The following is a 17,974-nucleotide window of genomic DNA, read 5'->3' as shown; positions in this document are numbered from 1 at the left end:
ATTAGGAATAAGAAAATAGATTACAAAAAATAATCTGAAAAGTAGCTTGAAGAAGAAAACTCTTTGTAGATGACTGATTTATTTATTCCTTTTAGTCATGATTTTATTTCTTTTCTTATTTAAACTTATCTCCTTTTTTTGGGTTAAAAATGCTTTTGGTGATAAGATTCTAAAATGTATCTAAAACCAGCCATTAGCTGATAAATTTATCCTGCTAGATAAAGTATAAATATACTTTTAAATATTGAGCTGGTTGAAAGTTCCTGTAAACTTTTTGATTTAATAAATAACCCCTTATGATTTCTGTGGGGAAGTACAGCTATGATAATAGATAAAAGCTTTCTGAAATTATTGTCCACATTCTCTTTTGCTAGTTGATAATTAAAAAATTAACAGTAAATCTTTGTTGTAACTGAATAATTTGCAAGACAAACTTTATAGAAAAGATTGCTTTTTTCTCCGGATGTGATGGGCCCCAACAGAATGGCCACCTTCTTTTTCAGATACCTGGGCTATATGTGTGACCTTCTAGCTGACAAACCCTACCGCCCTCACTTCAAGCCTCTCACGATTAAGTCGATCACTGTCAGTCCAATACCTTTTTTTAACAAGCAGAGAAATGGGTGTCGTCCTTATTGTGATGTGCTGATTGGAGAAACCAAAATATATTCGACCTGCACAGATTTTGAACGAATGAAGTAAGTCGGGATGCTTTTGTTCACTTCTTATGTATTGCTCCGTTCAACATCAGTGGTAACTAGAAAAACGTAACTGAATCAAGAGATGCCGTGGCCCATTTCGCAGTGAGCTGAATGATTTGAACTAAGGGACAAGCACAATGAAGGGTAAGACAGTGATAAAGGTCAAAGGACCTGGACACTTGAGAAGGGGATGGCTTTAATGGGATTCCATGAATGATGATTCTAGGTCAGTAAGTAGGTAGATGGTAATATACTTACATAAGTTATAGAATCCAAAGTAAAGAGCAGGTGTCGATAGTATGTTGTAGGGGTATGAAGAGAAGACAATGAATGGTAACCTAAAGTGAAATTAGGTGAGAATAATTTAAACTTGGGATTGATGTCCAAGAACTTCACAGAGCATGACATTTCTATTTCTGTGCTGATCATGGTTGGATTTTTTTTTTTTGTACCTTTTGTCCCTGCTTTTAATATTAATTTAAGATTAGACCAAAGAAAACATGTATATGAGGGGTCTTCAGAGAGTTCCTGGAAAATGTGCATTAGAAAAAACTGTGCATGTATTATCTTTTATTCCATTTTTCCATGAATTTTTGGTGTTCCCTCATACCAGGACTGGATGTATTTGAGGAAAGCAAGTGATCTGCAAAGCTAGACCAGGTGACTACACTTCTGGAACTTCAGACAGGGTGAGGGAGAGGGTTTAGTGTCAGACCAGTGCCATTCCATTGAAGAACCAGTTTCCATTCAGTTGACCCTGGTTGTACTCCTGGTTTTGCTCAAATAGGACAGTGGTTTCTGGGTTCAGGCCTGGGAAAACAGATCCCCTGTCCAGAGGCACAGAGGACTATACCTGTATCTGTGTGATTGTACCAGATTGGACTCTCTTTCAGTACATGTTTTGGTTTCTGTTTAAAGAGAATACCGTGTTCAAGATGGAAAAATATTCATTCCCTTGAACATCACTGCTCAAGGAGATGTGATTGTTTCCATGTATCACTTGAGGTCAACCATCGGGAGCCGGCTGCAGGCAAAGGTATGGTTTTGGGAAGAATCATGGCATTAGCTCCTCTGAGTTTTTATAGGGGGCATTTCTGAGTTTCTCCAAATCACTTTGGATGTGAGTGACTTACTTAATTTTTAAAAATGTATTTATTTATTTGAAAGGCATAGTTATACACAGAGAGAGAGAGAGAGAGAGAGAGAGAGAGAGAGAAAGAGAGAGAGAATTGATTGATCTTCCATCTGCTGGTTCACTCCCCAAATGGCTGCAGTGGCCAGAGCTGGGCCAGGCGGAAGCCAGGAGCCTGGAACTTCTTCCGGGTCTCCCACATAGATGCAGGGGCCAAAGCACTTGGGCCATGCTAAGCTGCTTTCTAAAACACATTAGCAGGGAGCTGGAGGGGAAGTCGAGCAGCAGGGGCTTGAACTGGTGCCTGAATGGAATGAGAGCATTGCAGGTGGTGGCTTAATCTATTATATCACAATACCAGTCCTGACTTATGGTTTAAAATAAGAACGTCCAAAATTGCTAATGTCCATCTTCTTTGTTTTATTGGAAAGGAAAGTGAGACTTGGAGAGGTTGTAACTTGCCCAGAGTCCTGAGCACAATGGCTGTGCCAGCAGTAGCAGCTCTAGAACTTTTAGCAAACCATGGTTTTTAGAGACTGTGTCCCATTTGGATCAGTATAAAGAGGGAGATTGCTACTAGAGATGTGGAATTAAATAATTATGTATATTTTTCAATTTATATTTTACAGAGATAAAATAATATAAAGGTCCCTTTTTGAAGTGCACAATGCGGTGGTTTTTAGTATGTTAAAAACATTGTGTAACTATTACCACTGTCTGATTCCAGAACATTTTCATCACCCCTGAAATAAACCTATAGCCAGTAGCAAACACTGCTCATCCCTTCCCCAGCTCCACCCCCTGACAACTGTGAATCTACTTTCTGTCTCTATGGATTTGTTCATTTTGAACGTTTCATATGTATGTGTATAGTCATACAGTACAGGGTCATTTTTTGACTGCTTTTGAGATTCATCTGTATTGTTGCACAAGTGCATACTTCATTTCTTTATACTCAAATAATATTCTGTTGTATAGCTATACCATATTTTGTTAACCTTTTCATCAGTTGATGGACCTTTGGGTTATTTCTGTTATTTGGCTGTTATGAATATTGTTCCAAGTAATCGTATTTTGATTCATCAAATATTTAGTAAGTGAATGGTCTGTTCTATCCTTTCCCTCGGTTGTTCTTGACAAAAATATGACTATGTTTCTACTATTAAAGAACTCAGACTAGTAAGGGAAATTCACACATGAACAAATATCCATGGTACTGTATTAGAGGAAGGGTGAAGTGCTGTAATGGGAACAGTGGTCCAGAAGGGCTACAGACAGGAGATGACATTTCAAAGTGGGTCTCAATGGATGGGCTCACCTGGTTGGAGTAGGGCATGCTGAATAGAAGTGTGGCAATATGCAAAAACTTGGGATGTTAGGGAATAGGGAGGTGGCTTGCTAAGCATGGAGAGGAGAAGCTAAGCAAGTAGCTAGAAGGTTGTTTAGTCATCACGAGAAACAAAGGTTCAGATGTAGAAACAGTTGAAGGTGCATGGATTTCCATAATGTAACCCTTGGTTAGCTTCCTTTTCCACTGGTTGATTGTAATATGCTTCTCTCATGAATTTTTAGGTGACCAACACACAGATATTCCAGCTGCAGTTTCATAGTGGGTTCATCCCACTGGAAACAACAGTCTTGAAGTTCACCAAGTAAGTTTTGCTCAAGCCCAGAGTCTGTTTCCATTCCTGCTGCTGTGAAAGGCTCAGGCTCTTCAGTGCTGTGCTGCGGGTGCCCCCAGAATCCTGGGCTCCTGGGCCGCTGAGTGTTGCTTCACCATACAGAGAGGCTGGGTACATTTTTAGACTTCTGTGGGATATGGTTGTCTTGAGAAGTTCACATGGATTAAAGATGTCAAATGGAAAGGTCTAAAAACTCCCTGTGAGGGAACAAGATTGAACAAAGAGCATAGTGTGTCACTGCTTTTATCCTTTCAATCTGTGTCCCTCTGTTTTTTCCAACAGGAATGACAGTAAACAGTTGTATCATATGAGAAATGACTCCTCAGAATGGAGATCCAGCCATAGCACTGAAGCACTGAAGCAGGCTTCCTGGGGGACCCCTCTGTACCCAATATTAACCCCTAGTTGTTATAAAAGTGTGGCTAGGGAACTGAGGGGTGGAAGAAGCTGGGGTGATAGGTGGGAGTTGCTGCGGTCAGGATACCGTAGACTTGCAAGGACTCCAGATAGTGGCTGTGGGCCCCTGTAACTATTTAACAACTGATTCTGGCCTTGCCGGAGCATTCTGGTTGGATGCATCAGCTCTGTGTTCCTGGATACTTTCACATGTGGTGATATCCAAAATCCTTTGAGCAGGGATTAGTCTCCCCTTTTCTATAGATGAGGAAACTGAGACTCAGAGAAATCAAGTAACAAATCCAGTTGATGATTGACTCCCCCCTAGAAATGACTCTTCAGTTAACCTAAAATCTGACCTAAGTTTCTGTACTAAACATCATGCTGGTTCCGTTGTTGTTCACTGGTCTTACTCTTTTAAATCCCTATTTAGGCCTGAGTTAGATGCATGTGATGTACCAGAAAAGTATCCTCAGCTATTTCAGGTGACACTGGATATAGAAGTACAGCCCCATGACAAAGTGATAGACTTAACCCCACCATGGGAGCATTACTGCACAAAAGATGTCAACCCCAGCATCCTCTTCTCTTCTCACCAGGAGCATCAAGATACTCTGGTCTTGGGAGGTATGAGTTACATGGCAGTTTGGTTTTTCAGGACAAAGCCTCTGTGTTATTTATCCCATTGCCTTATGCTCTAAGTTTCACTGATGTCACTCTCTTGACTGTTTTCCTTGCAGGACAGCCTCCAATAGATATCCCTCCAGACAACCCCAGGCATTTTGGGCAAGGTGGCTTTTTTGCCTCTCTCTGTTGGCAAGGTACTTGCAAGCATTTACTTAAGTTACATTGTCCATTAATCTTGTTTTTCATTGCTAAAATGAAGTAACTGATTTAAGTTAACTTTATAAGGAAAAGAACACACACTTTGGAGATTGAAAGTCTAAATCATCATGTGAGGCTGTTGATTCAGCCTTTGGTGACTGCCAAATTGTGTATGATATCACATCATAGTAGAGTGTGTGTGGGAGGAAAGAATCATGTCTTGGAACAGGAACTCAAAGAAGCAACTCAAGGTCAGGTTCAGGCTCTCATAACGACTTGCTCCTGCAAGAACTCACTCCAAGAGATGAGTATTTCCATCCAGTGGTGATATACCCAGTGACCTAAGGACCTCCCACTGGGCTCCATCTCTTTAAAGATCCACCACTTCCCACTACCACCACACTGGGGCCGAACACATGAACCTTTAGGGGGACAAACAACATCTAACCCATAGCAGACAGTCAGATGACTAAGTGACTAAATGACTTGGTTCTTCTGTAAATTCAGTTAGCCTTCAATGTAGCCTAAATTAAAGTAGCACTTAGAAGTCATCCAAGTCCTTTCTCCTTTTATTTCATGTCCTTCCTGTTCATTCCTTTTTCAAATCAGCTCTCGTACTTTCAACTTCATAGGTGCTCTCAGACTGACACCTACCTTCTATTTAGGCTGTGTTTGGGGCCACATCTGTTCTGGATTGATGATGAAGTGTGATGTTTATTATGATCTCCCTTCAAACTACTGAAAACACAGAGAGCTTAACAAATACTCTTCTCTCCTGCCCTAAACTATTCTAAAAACATAAAATTAGGCATTTCTCCCAGGGTGCTGTAACAACCAGCTGAACAGAGCTGAGCTTCCCCTGGAGCAGGGAAGACAAACACTTGACCTGTATGTCTTTGCTGCTTGCTTTATCTCCATAGCAGAAATTGGGCCTCAATCATTATATTATTTTCTCTAAAACCTGGAGATATTTTCTGAATCCTTCTCAATACAACATTTAACCTTGCTGCCATCAGTAGGCTGGCTTAGGCATCCTGATCAATATGCACTGGCTGTCCTTGCTTTAGAGTTTTCTTTCTTTAAATATTTTTATTAATCTAAAGAGAACAGATTTCACGTATTTCAAAGATACAATTCTAAGAACATAAAGATACTTCCCTCCCTCCTCTTTCCTTTCTTTTAGTTTTCATGATAAAACCCTTTCAATTTACTTATAATCACAGCCTTAATACTCCACTAAATATAGTGTTTAACAAGTAAAAAGTAGAACAACTACTGTTCCACAAGAATATAGCCAAAGGTTATTAACAATAATAAAATTCAGTTAGTTTTTAGTGGTTTCATTTATTTATTTATTTGGATACTGTCTATGTTAGCCACTTCTCTGGGGTTTGCTAAAGCAAATGGCAAAATTTGGTAGAGAATTGAATAGTTAGTTTCATGTAGAAAAGGGATGGGACTGACTTTGGGGGTGATCTACTTAAAATTCTCTTGATTGACCTTCCTCTAATATATGAATATAAAACTATTTTTTTTGCCTATAGAAATTTTCAGTGTTTGGTGAAAAAAATTATGACATTCATTTGGATTAAAAGGCTTCATGGGTCAGCATTTAGTTTAGCAGTTAAAATGCTGGTTAAGATGTGTACATCTCAATTGGGGTACCTGAGTTTGATATCTGCTCTGGCTCCTGATTCCAGCTTCCTGCTAGTACAGACCCTGGGAGGCACTGGGGATGGCTCCTGTAATTGGAGTCCTGCTATCCATGTGAGTGACCGCAATGAGTTCCCAGCTTTGGCTCCTGCTAGGGGCTGTTGTGGACATTTGGAGACTGTGATTAGCAGATGATATCAATCTCTTTCTCCCTCTCTCTCTCAAAAGCAAAACGAAACCAAACAAAAGACTCTAAAGACTTCCTTTCAGAATTTTCTTTTGAGAAATTAAACTAGCAACTTCAAAACTTGGAAAACTCAGTGAAACCCAGATAGCATGGAATTTCTCAGGCCCCTGTTGATTTTCCTTTCCTGTTATCTTCTTTATACTAAGGACTTTTGGTAAAAATTCCCTCTTCCCTTTCCACTATCATTTTAGTAAGTAATTTAGAAATAATTCCTGTAGGCTCTGAAATCAGTTTTAGCACAGGTGCATAATCTCTTATCTGAACCTCTCTGAGCCAGATGTGTTTAGGAATGCAGATTTTTTGGAAACACTTATATGATATATAAACTCTGTGTTACTTAGCGTTCCCAGTGGCATCTCAGACAACAACCTGTAATTAAACATAATGGTGGCAGAACATATACATAATAACCTGGAATCAGATAAGTGTAAATGATTATGATTTCGTAGGCATCCTGGTCAAGTTTTCCACCAACAGTTTGTGCCAAACTTAGGAAAGAACTAGGAGTAAATGATGTGGACCTGTTCATGATTTGGAACATGGATCTGTCTGCCCCTAAGTAGCATAATCATCTCAGTGAGGGCCTGGAAGGTCGCTCAGCAGCCTTTCCTGGAGCTCATTACATGCTGAAAGTATGATGGTACATCACAATGTCTGTGAACAAATGGAATGAAAAGATTCATTTTGGTACCAAAAGAAGTGGAAATCCATACGTATCTCTTCATGACATGCATTTTCCATGAACTTTTTGCAGAGTCCTTATATCTCCTTCCAGGTTGGTGTGAGGGGCATCTGAGGGGCATTCTGTTCACTTACAAGGTGTATGGTTTGCTTATGCTTCAGACCAAGAGAAGGACCTTACTTTAGGCTGCAGGACATGTGAAGAAGTCAGTCAGATACAGATGTCAGCAGGGCCCTGGGAGATAAGGGAGCTGGAAAGCAGTAGTAGTAATGATCAGCATTCACTACTACCTGCCACTGATCTGAGCACTTTATTTTTTAAATTTTTTAAAAGATTAATTTTTATTAGAAAGGCAGAATTACAGAGATGGTGGGGGGGGAGCGATTGATCTTCTATCCACTGGTTCACTCTCCAAATGGCCACAATGGCCAGGGCTGGGCCAGACTGAAGCCAGGAGCCTGAAGTTTCTTCCAAGTCTGCTGTGTGAGTTCAGGGGCCCAAGGACTTGCGTCATCCTCCACTACTTTCCCAGGCACATTAGCAGGGAGCTGGATCATAAGTGGAACATTTGGGACTTGAACTAGTGCTTTTAAGGGAAGGAAGCTGGCATCGCAGGCAGAGGCTTAACCTGCTATGCCACAACGCTGGCCCCAGTCTGAGCACTTTGTAACATCATCTCATGTAGTTCTCATAGTAGTGTGTGAGTTATGTACTAATTGTTACCCTGTTTTACTGAGAAAGGAGGCCAAGACACAGAGAAGTAAAGTAACTCTGGAATTGGGATTCAACTTCAGGCAACCTTGGTCCAGATTTCCTGCTCTTTTTTTTTTTTTTAATTAAATAATTATTTGAGAGGCAGAGAAAGAGAGAAGGGAGAGAGGGAGAGGGAGGGAAAAAGAGAGAAAGAGAGAGAGGGCACTCCTGTCTGCTGATTCATACTCCAAATGCCTGCAGTGGCAATGACTAGGCTAGGCAGAAACTGGAAGCATGGAACTCCGTCCAAGTGCTGTCTCTCAATGTCTGTATCAGCAGGAAGCTAGAGTCTGGAGCAGAGTGAGGTATCGAATCCAGGTACTCTGACATAGGATGCAGGTATCTTCACTGCTGGCAAACGCCCATCCTAGAGTTCTTGCCTGCCCTTTACCACCATGGTTCTACCTTCATGTGCTCAACAAATGGTGGTTGAATATAATGTGAAATATATCAAGTTCCCATTGGCAAGGGTCTGAATGCTTTGTTTGCTCAGGGATGGATCCATTCTTTCTGGAATTATATGTGTATAATACAAAAAACTCCATCGATGCTAACCAGGTACTGACATACTCACCTTCCATAGATCAGAAATCGGAGAAATCATTCTGTGAAGAGGACCACGCTGCCCTAGTGAATCAGGAAAGTGAGCAGTCGGACGACGAACTTCTGACCCTTTCTAGTCCTCATGGTAATGCCAATGGTGACAAACATCATGGAGCCAAGAAGCCCAGCAAAAAGCAGCAGGAGCCAGCTGTCCCCCCACCCCCAGAGGAGGTGGATCTGCTGGGCCTAGAGGGGTCGGAAGTGAGTAAGAACTTCTCTCCGCCGGCGGCTCCTCCCACCAATTCTGAACTGCTGAGTGACCTGTTTGGGGGCGGAGGTGCAGCTGGTCTTGCCCAGGCTGGACAGTCAGGGGTGGAAGACGTGTTTCATGCTAGTGGACCTGCATCCGCCCAGTCAACACCACGCCGCTCTGCCACTTCCACCTCTGCATCTCCAACCCTAAGAGTGGGAGAAGGTAATTTTTCCATGTTGCCCTATACCTCCAGTTTTGAATTATAGTCTTTGGGCCACACTATAGAAATGGACTTTCCTAGTCAACCAGGGGAAGCTTTGCTAGTGAACTGGTTTCCCTGTCCTTAGAGGCTTGTCTCTCCATTGAAATGGAGAGCACAAGAGAAAATAGAAGTATTGCCCATTTTGCTGGGATGGTGTAAGTGGGTATCTGAGTCCCACACTCCTAATTTTAATTTTCTTTTTCAGGGCTTTAATTCCTAAGCTGCTGTGTCTGCTCCTGCTTGAAGACATAGGCTGATGAATTATTGTTAATAATAGCTAGTATCAGGGGAGTGTTTACTATTTTCCAGACATGGAATTTAACACTAAGCATGATTCATTTTTACAAAAACCCAACTGATGGGTGCTATTAGTGTCCCTATTAATGTGTGGTTGAGGAAAGGAGGCTTAGAGCTAAGTTCGTAGCGTAAATTCATGTAGTCAAAATTGATGGAGCCAGGGTTCAAAACTAGACCACTTCACTTCAGAGCTCCCCTGCAGTTTTCCTGTAAAGTCTTCCTGGAGTTGTAGTTTTCTGAGTACACTTTGGCTGTCAGAGAAATGTTTGGTTATTTCGAAATATACGGGACTCTTGCCAGCAGCACAGCTGACTGGAGTACAGCAGCTGGTACCATGTAAGAAGATTGAGCCCCATGTGGCTCAGTTTTACTGTGATCATAGCTATGGACTCAACCCTTCCCACCACTGCTTATCTGTAAATTTTTGACATTTGCAAAACAGTGTAACTGGGTAAGCCGTGGTCCATCACAGCTTCTGAAGAACTGACTCAAATGAGCTGCCTCTTGTTACTGTCACTATTAACCAAGGTGACAGCACATGGGAAAGAGCAAAGAGCAGTGATTCAAGTCTCCTGGCCTGCAGGGTACTGTAGAAACTCGCCCCACCTTCACTGCCCAGCTTCTCCTTCACTTCTCTGAAGGCTCCAGGCTGGTTTTGATGGATGGTGATTCAGCTGGAGGCCAATGGGTATCAGCACCAGAGAAAGTAGACTGAGGCTCAAGTTCCTCCACTGGTCATTGGTGGAACCAGGCTGTGAAGCCAGGAGCACTAAGTTCCAGCCCAAGGCTATTTTCTCTGTACTTCATTTCCTTTCATTAAGTTCTGACTCACCAAAGTGAATAAAAGTTCTATCAGGTTAAAGAAAAATCCTCAGGATTCAAGATAGCAAGGTACTCAATGTTGAGGTTTTAGGACAAAGCTGCTTGTGTGAAGTTCAGTGATTTAACTCATCATAGTCTCATGTTGAGAGTGTTCAGTGTCAGTGTAAGAGTATTGCACTCAGATATCTACTCTTACATCAAAATGGACAAGACTTCTGTTTTCTCTTGTGTTTGACATCACCTGTGTCTCAGGTTTTAGACAGTGAAACTGAAGTCTAGATATACTGACTTATATCTGAGGCCACCCAGTTGATGAGTGGCAGACCCAAGTCTAGAACTCAAATACAGTGAAAGAAAATACTGGAAAAAGAAAACTAAACTAAACCTGGTCAATATTATTTTCTGCTTCTCATCTTAGCAGCAGAGTTGCCTTGACTGGTATTGATCAATTAATTCATTCATCATGAGCATAATTGATTGACTGATCAGCTCCTGTGGTCCAATCATTGGTTCACCTTGGTTGATCCAGTCTGAAAGTTTGGATGGCTTTTATCATGCTGTTAAGAGGTCCAAAGGCCAGAGGACCTTAATTTAGAGTCTTTGTGGTTCATCTCACAGATAACCCAAATGCTATTTTTTTTTTTTTTACAAAGATGAAAGTATTGTTTTGTGTTAGCCTGGTAGGAATTTGTAAGTGGGCCTGGAGGCAAACATTATCCTGTTGATTCAAGTATTTGGCCTAGGACCAGGCAATAGTGGTAATTCTTCAGTATTATTTATTGAATAAATAAGCTTGCAGGACAAAGAAATAGATTTTTCCTGTTGTTTTCTAGGTGCCACCTTTGATCCATTTGGTGCACCTTCTAAGCCTGCAGGTCAAGATTTGCTGGGTTCTTTTCTGAACACTTCCAGTGCTTCTAGTGACCCCTTTCTTCAGCCCACAAGAAGTCCTTCACCTACAGTGCATGGTAAGAAAATATTTGTTGTTGTGTTCAGTGGAACATAGTTTTCTGCCGTGTGAGTGCATACTTTTTTAAGTAGCTACTCAGATACAAAAGCATTCTGTAGGTGCTATTTTTGGAAAACTTACATAATGTATCTGTTGGAAATTAATGATTAGCATTAATACATTGAAGGCTCTGGGATATCTTATAGGAAAGAAAGCTGCTTAACTTTATTATATTCAGCTTCCCTTAAACTTTTTTTACTGTGGAATTATTTTTTGCACTAGAGCTTTATGTTAAGCATAAGGCACCGTTGGTTGTAGAGTATATTATTTATTATGTAACAGTAAAAAAGAAAAATTTGCCACTTCTAACTGATTGAAAAATGCATCCTGGTGGGAGCATCTCTAAAGTATGGAAAAACATCAGTCTCAAATTAGCAAAATATATTCCCTTTTTATGAAATGAGTCTTCCACAAAACAAACTCTGGAATATACTACCTTGATATATTAGAGATATTCTGTCTAATATGATGGCCATTGGCCAATTGTGACCATTGAGCACTTGGAATATGGTTAGTCTTATTTGAGATATGTTCTAAGTATTATATATATATATATATATATATACACACACACACACACACACACACACACACACACCAGATTTCAAAGGTGAGTACAGTAAAAGAATGAATAATATCTCACTAATATTTTCATAATGACATCCTTTTTTAAACATTTATTTATTTTCTTGAGAGGAAAGTTACAGACAGACAAGGGAGAGACAGAAAGGTCCTTCATCCTCTGGTTCACTCTCCAAGTGGCTACACTGGCCAGAACTGGGCTGATCCAAAGCCAGGAGCCAGGAGCTTCTTCCTGGTCTCTCACATGGGTATAGGGGTCCGACCACTTGGGCCATCTCCTTCTGCATTCCCAGGCCATAAGCAGAGAGCTGAATTTTAAGAGGAGCAGCTGGGACACAAGCCGGTGTCCACGTGGGATGCTAGCACTGCAGGCAGAAGCTTAACCTGCTATGCCACAGCATAGCATCTATTTTAAATAGATTATGTTAAAATAGGTTGAAATTAATTTTACTGTTATCTTTTTTGCCTTTTTTAATGTGAGTACTAGAAACTATAACTTGTCTAAACAAGAAATCAGTTCAGGAACAATCTTTAGGAGTGAGGTCCAATTAGTCTTTAATCTCATACTATTTGAAGTGTGTCCATTGAATAACATAGAAGAAATTCACCACTCACCCATGAATAGAGTCCACTTGAGAGAGTCTCCTGATTGGGTGTTGGCTGCAGATGGGAGGAAAGATGCAGAGATGGAAGCTAACACTTTTGCTCACTCCTTTACAGTGTAAGTCATGCCATTGCTATTGCTTGGCTCCTGGGGCTCCCTCTTGCACTCAGCATGAAAGCCCAAGTCCTGTGTGCCTTAGAGCCCCGTGTGACCTCATTTCTCATTGTCTCCCCCTTGCTCTCTTCATTCCTGCAGTCCTGGCTTCTTTGCTGTTGCACTGGTGGTTCCCTCTGCCTCCAGCACTCCTCTCTAGACATCCACATGGCTGACTCCTTCACCTTCTTCACCTCCTTCAAGTCTTGGCTTCAATGGGGCCTCCTCTGATTTCAAATCACAGCTTATTCTATGCCCTCTACCTTTTCCTTTCCATTGAATTTACTAACTTCTAATATATGGAATATTTTTAAAAGACTATTATTTTACTTATATGAAGGGAGAGAGAGAGAGAGAGATCTTACATCTGCTGGTTCCCTCCCCAAATGGCTGCAGTGAGTCAAGGCTGGGTCAGACTGAAGTCAGGAGGCTGGAACTCCATCTAGATCTCTCACCTGGCTGGAAGGGGACCAAGTGACTTCAGCCATCTTCCACTGCTTTCCCAGGCATATTAGCATGGAGCTGGATTAGCAGTAGAGCAGCCAGTCTTGAACAGACACTCATATGAGATGCCAGCATTGCAAGCAGCAGCCTAACCCTCTGTGCCATAGCACCAGCCCCGTGGAATAATTTTCTTGTGTGTATGTTTATATTTTACTGTCTGTTTTTCCCTACTGGAACAAAGACAGAGGTTTGTGTTTATTTTGTCCATTAATGCATCCCTAGAGCCTGGAAGAATTACTGGTCCACAGCAGGTGCTGTCATCTTTCTTTTTTTCTAGTATAGTCAGTTCTATATAGCAACAGATTATGCATCCACAGATCTGACCAACCACAGATAAAAAATATTTATTAAAAATTGCATCTCTACTGAACATAAACAGACCTTTTTTTTTTTCCTGATCTCATTCCCTAACTGATACAGTGTAACAAGGATTTATATAGCATTTGCATTGTATTAGTATTAAGTAATCTAGAGGGTGTGGACACTGTGGCACAATGGGTAAAGCTGCCACCTGCAGTGCTGACATCCCATATAGGTGCCAGTTCAAGTCCTAGCTGTTCCAATTCTGATCCAGCTCCCTGGTAATGTACTTGGAATAGCAACAGAAGATGGCCTAACTCCTTGGGCCCCTGTGCCCATGTGGGATGTTGGAATGAAGTTCCTGGCTTTGGCCTGGCCCAGCCCTGACCATTGCAGCCATTTGGAGGAGAGAACCAGTGGGTGGAAGATCTCTCTTTCTCTGCCTCTGCCTCTTCTTTGTAATTCTGACTTTCAAATAAAATAAATAAATGTTTTTAAAAATAAGAAATCTAGAGATGATTTAACCTATACAGGAGGATATGTGTAGCCTATATGGAAATACTATGCTATTTTATATTAGAGACTTCAGCATTCTTGGACTTTTGTATCTACAGGGTTTCTTGGAACTAATCCATGAGGATATTGAGGGATGACTGTATATAAATTTTAAATAAATTAACTCATTTTTTTCCTATCAAAATTTCTTTGGTGCATAGTGATGTCTGTGAAGGTATACATTCTCCTGATTTTAGTACGTAAAACTGTCTTTTTTTTTTTAAGAGTTATTATTTATTTGAGAGGTAGAGTTACAGACAGAGAGAGGGAGAGATAGACAGAAAGGTCTTCAATCCACTGGTTCACTCCCCAACTGGCCGCAAAGGCCAGGGTTAGGCAAAGCTAGGAGCCAAGAGCTGCATCTGGGTGTGGGGCCCTAAGGACTTGGGCCATCTTCTACTGCTTTCCCAGACCACAGCAGAGAGCTGGATAGGAAGTAGAGCAGCCGGGACTTGAACCGGCACCCATATGGGATCCCAGCACTGCAGGCAGCGGCTTAACCTGCTATGCCACAGTGCCAACCCTAAACTTTTATGTCCTGTGGACATGAGTGTGAGTACTTCAGCAGGACACTTCTCTTTCTTGCAATGTGGTTAAAATATGGTGTTTATCACCCACTTTAGGCCAGCCATCACTCTTTTGTCCTGTAGCCACATTTCTCATTTTGATCTGTACTACACAATGAGCAAAGAGAACATTTTATTATCCTTGTTGAGAAAACAGTGATCATTCCATGGTTAGTGGTCAGTTGCATCATCTTCACGTTGGAGAGTGTTAAGGTGAGACTTAGCTGTCACCTTGGGGACAGATTGCCCACCTTCAAATCCTTGAGGTGCTACCCTTAGGTTTCTACAAGGCATCACCAGTCTCTTCTGAAAATAAGGAGGTACCACCTTTGAGTTCAGCAATACTTATTAAACATGTATTTTAAAGAGACTAATCACTTGGGACATAGTGTTAGAAGAACAAGTAAGCAAATAACCATAATTAAAGGCAAAATAAAGATTAAGACACTCTATAGTTACATTTTGTCTATTCCTGTCTCCCCAAAAGATTATGTTTCTTGAGGAGAGACATGCCTTTCAGTTCTCTAATCCCTGGTATGGTACTTTGCATTTATTAGGTAGTCCTAAGGATCTATGGGCTTGGTTATAATAAGATTGAAGTTCCAGAGCCTAGTTCTATGTCCTAGTTGGATGTAAGACTAAGATCAGGGTTTAAAGGGAATCACACAGCAAATGATAGCAACGTTGTTTAATCTTCACCCTAGTTTGCATGGGTTATTGTGGAACACGAGAAGGGAGTAACAGAAAGGAAAGAACTGTTATTGTTGATAATGGCATATTCTTTTTAACTTAATGATGAGAAAGTATAAGATGTCTTGGTTGGAACTAAGTAAATGAAACAGATAAATATAAAGCCCAGAATGCTAATTTTTGTGCCTTGATGATTCTTCTGGTGATAGAATCTTTGTATGACTGTGTGTGTGTTTCCAATCACTTGTCTTGTTAGTTTAGTATTAGCATTTCACTCATTGATTTTTAAGGATAAAACCTAGAAGTAGATTTTGTCCAAAAGCATTATGCTTATATGGATTTTTGAGGTATAACAAAAGCCTACTGCCACTGTATATACCTTTATTATACCTAATTCTCTTTAGTTGAATATTGCTTTTAAATTCTACATCTGGAACTTTTAGAGGAGTCACAGTGATCTGTTTTGAAGCTGTAAGGAGTTTATTTTGAGTGACAACAGACATATCCATCACACTAGCCTACTGGATGTGTGTGCCCCATATGTGCTCTGAATGACTTGGCCTTCTCAATTATGTCACAACAGAGGAGAAAACAGCGTTTTGGCTCTAAGTAGATCATACCACTTGGTATACTTGCAAATGCTAAGCTAAGGTGAATTGAGTGTCAGGTTTTTTTGTTTTTTTTGTTTTTTTGTTTTGTTTTTTTTTTTTTTTTCCTTTTTGCACATTCACTCTCTGTTAAGAGGTAGGACATTCAGGGGCCAGCGCTGTGACGCAGCAGGTGAAAGCCCCAGCTTGCAATGCTGGCATCCTATATGGGCACCGGTTCGCGTCCTGGCTGATGCCCTTCTGATCTCTCTCCCTGCTAATGTACCTGGGAAATCAGTGGAAGATGGTCCAAGTGCTTGGAGACCTGGAAGAAGCTCCTGGCTGCTAGCTCAGCTCTGGCCATTTGGGGAGTATGAACCAGCAGATGGAAGACCTCTGTCTCTGTCTCTGTCTCTACCTCTGTAACTCTTTCAAATAAATAAATAAAATCTTTAAAAAAAAAAAAAAAGAGGTGGGACATACAAAGATGAATGAGATAATTCTTGCCTTCAAGGGATTCACAATTGAATGGAGACAGACACATGCAGTCATAATTCAAAGCGCGTGAATATGGAGGTTAAACAGAGGAAAGGCAAATAATATATGGCTCCTACCAAGACTCTTGTGAATAACCACAGACAAAGACAACATCAAGGCTGGCGCTGCGGCTCACTAGGCTAATCCTCCGCCTTGCGGCGCCGGCACACCGGGTTCTAGTCCCGGTCGGGGCGCCGGATTCTGTCCCGGTTGCCCCTCTTCCAGGCCAGCTCTGTGCTATGGCCTGGGAGTGCAGTGGAGGATGGCTCAAGTGCTTGGGGCCCTGCACCCCATGGGAGACCAGGATAAGTACCTGGCTCCTGCCATCGGATCAGCGCAGTGCGCTGGCCGCAGCGTGCCGGCCGCGGCGGCCATTGGAGGGTGAACCAATGGCAAAGGAAGACCTTTCTCTCTGTCTCTCTCTCTCACTGTCCACTCTGCCTGTCGGAAAAAAAAAAAAAAAAAAAAAAAAGACAACATCAAGTGTTACTAGGTGGTGTGGGAAGGGCTCAGAAGGAAGACTGAATCCCTTGGGATTATAGGAAACTCTGCAGGCTTCATGGAAGGGACAGAATTACCTTTGTGAGCTCAAAAAGAGTGGGTTTGGGCATAGCTTGTCCTCATTCTGTTTCTTCTCCCATTTGCAGCTTCTAGTACACCTGCCGTGAACATTCAGCCAGATGTTTCTGGAGGCTGGGACTGGCATTCTAAACCAGGTAAAAGTCAGCATGTGATTTTTGTGTACACGTTTAATCAATTGCAAAGCAGAAGCCTCCACCCAAGATGAAGTGAGGACTCCTGAGGCCACCTATGTCATTTGTCATGTTTCCTAAAGACTCCTATTCTGGAGGGGCTTTCCCAGTGCACTTGGCATGACAGTGCTGCTTGTTCTGTTACTTAACTTTTCTAAATCACATTTTGCTAAACTGTATACTCAGACAAATACAGGTGTATATATATCACTCTGCCACCAAAGCTCTTGCATTTTTTAAAATATTTCTATTTATTTATTTATTTGACAGGTAGGGTTATAGACAGTGAGAGAAAGAGAAACAGAGAGAAAGGTCTTCCTTCCGCTGGTTCACTCCCCAAATGGCCACTATGGCCGGTGCTGCGCTGATCCAAAGACAGGAGCCAGGTGCTTCCTCCCGGTCTCCCATGCAGGTGCAGGAGCCCAAGCACTTGGGCCGTCCTCCACTGCCCTCCCGGGCCACAACAGAGGGCTGGACTGGAAGAGGAGCAGTGGGACTAGAACCCGGCGCCCATATGGGATGCTGGCACCGCAGGCGGAGGATTAACCAAGTGAGCCATGGCACCGGCCCCAGCTCTTGCATTTTTTGACAAGTCTTTTTGCCCCACCTTCTCACCCTCCAGTTGTATAATTTTAAATGAAGTAACTTATATGAGACTTTCTGGAGTAGAGCAGATGCTGAATAAATGTGAATACTCTGCTTTTCTTCATCAAGTTCTTAATTCAGGGGCTGGATTTGTCAATAGTAAAAAAGGTGTCTTTCTCATGGTTACTCTGATGTTTTTGAGTGCTGACTTGTGTGATTCGTCCTAAACACTGGAACTTAAATGCACACACGTCTATACCTACATCCATGCAATGTTCTTGTCACAGCAACTCTCCAGGGTA

At 41.7% G+C, this 17,974-nt stretch overlaps 1 protein-coding gene across 10 annotated transcripts in view; it reads left to right on the top strand.

Moving 5' to 3' along the window:
• DNAJC6 (DnaJ heat shock protein family (Hsp40) member C6) overlaps positions 1-17,974 on the top strand; it is a 195,408-nt gene that overhangs the window by 159,926 nt on the left and 17,508 nt on the right. For all 10 annotated transcript variants that reach the window (XM_089300494.1, XM_051856406.3, XM_070078346.2 and 7 more), the window contains 8 exons: positions 504-698; positions 1,620-1,737; positions 3,406-3,485; positions 4,345-4,538; positions 4,652-4,732; positions 8,655-9,089; positions 11,082-11,216; positions 16,983-17,051. In XM_089300494.1, coding sequence (XP_089156620.1) covers positions 504-698; positions 1,620-1,737; positions 3,406-3,485; positions 4,345-4,538; positions 4,652-4,732; positions 8,655-9,089; positions 11,082-11,216; positions 16,983-17,051 — 1,307 coding nt within the window. The remainder of the gene's footprint in view (positions 1-503; positions 699-1,619; positions 1,738-3,405; positions 3,486-4,344; positions 4,539-4,651; positions 4,733-8,654; positions 9,090-11,081; positions 11,217-16,982; positions 17,052-17,974) is intronic.

This window comes from Oryctolagus cuniculus, chromosome 7 (assembly GCF_051225735.1).
Source record: "Oryctolagus cuniculus isolate XC-2025 breed Fujian yellow rabbit chromosome 7, ASM5122573v1, whole genome shotgun sequence".
In the NCBI taxonomy this organism is placed as follows: Eukaryota; Metazoa; Chordata; class Mammalia; order Lagomorpha; family Leporidae; genus Oryctolagus; species Oryctolagus cuniculus.
The sequence above is the reverse complement of the archived record's forward strand: the minus strand, read 5'-3'. Positions and strand labels throughout refer to the sequence as shown.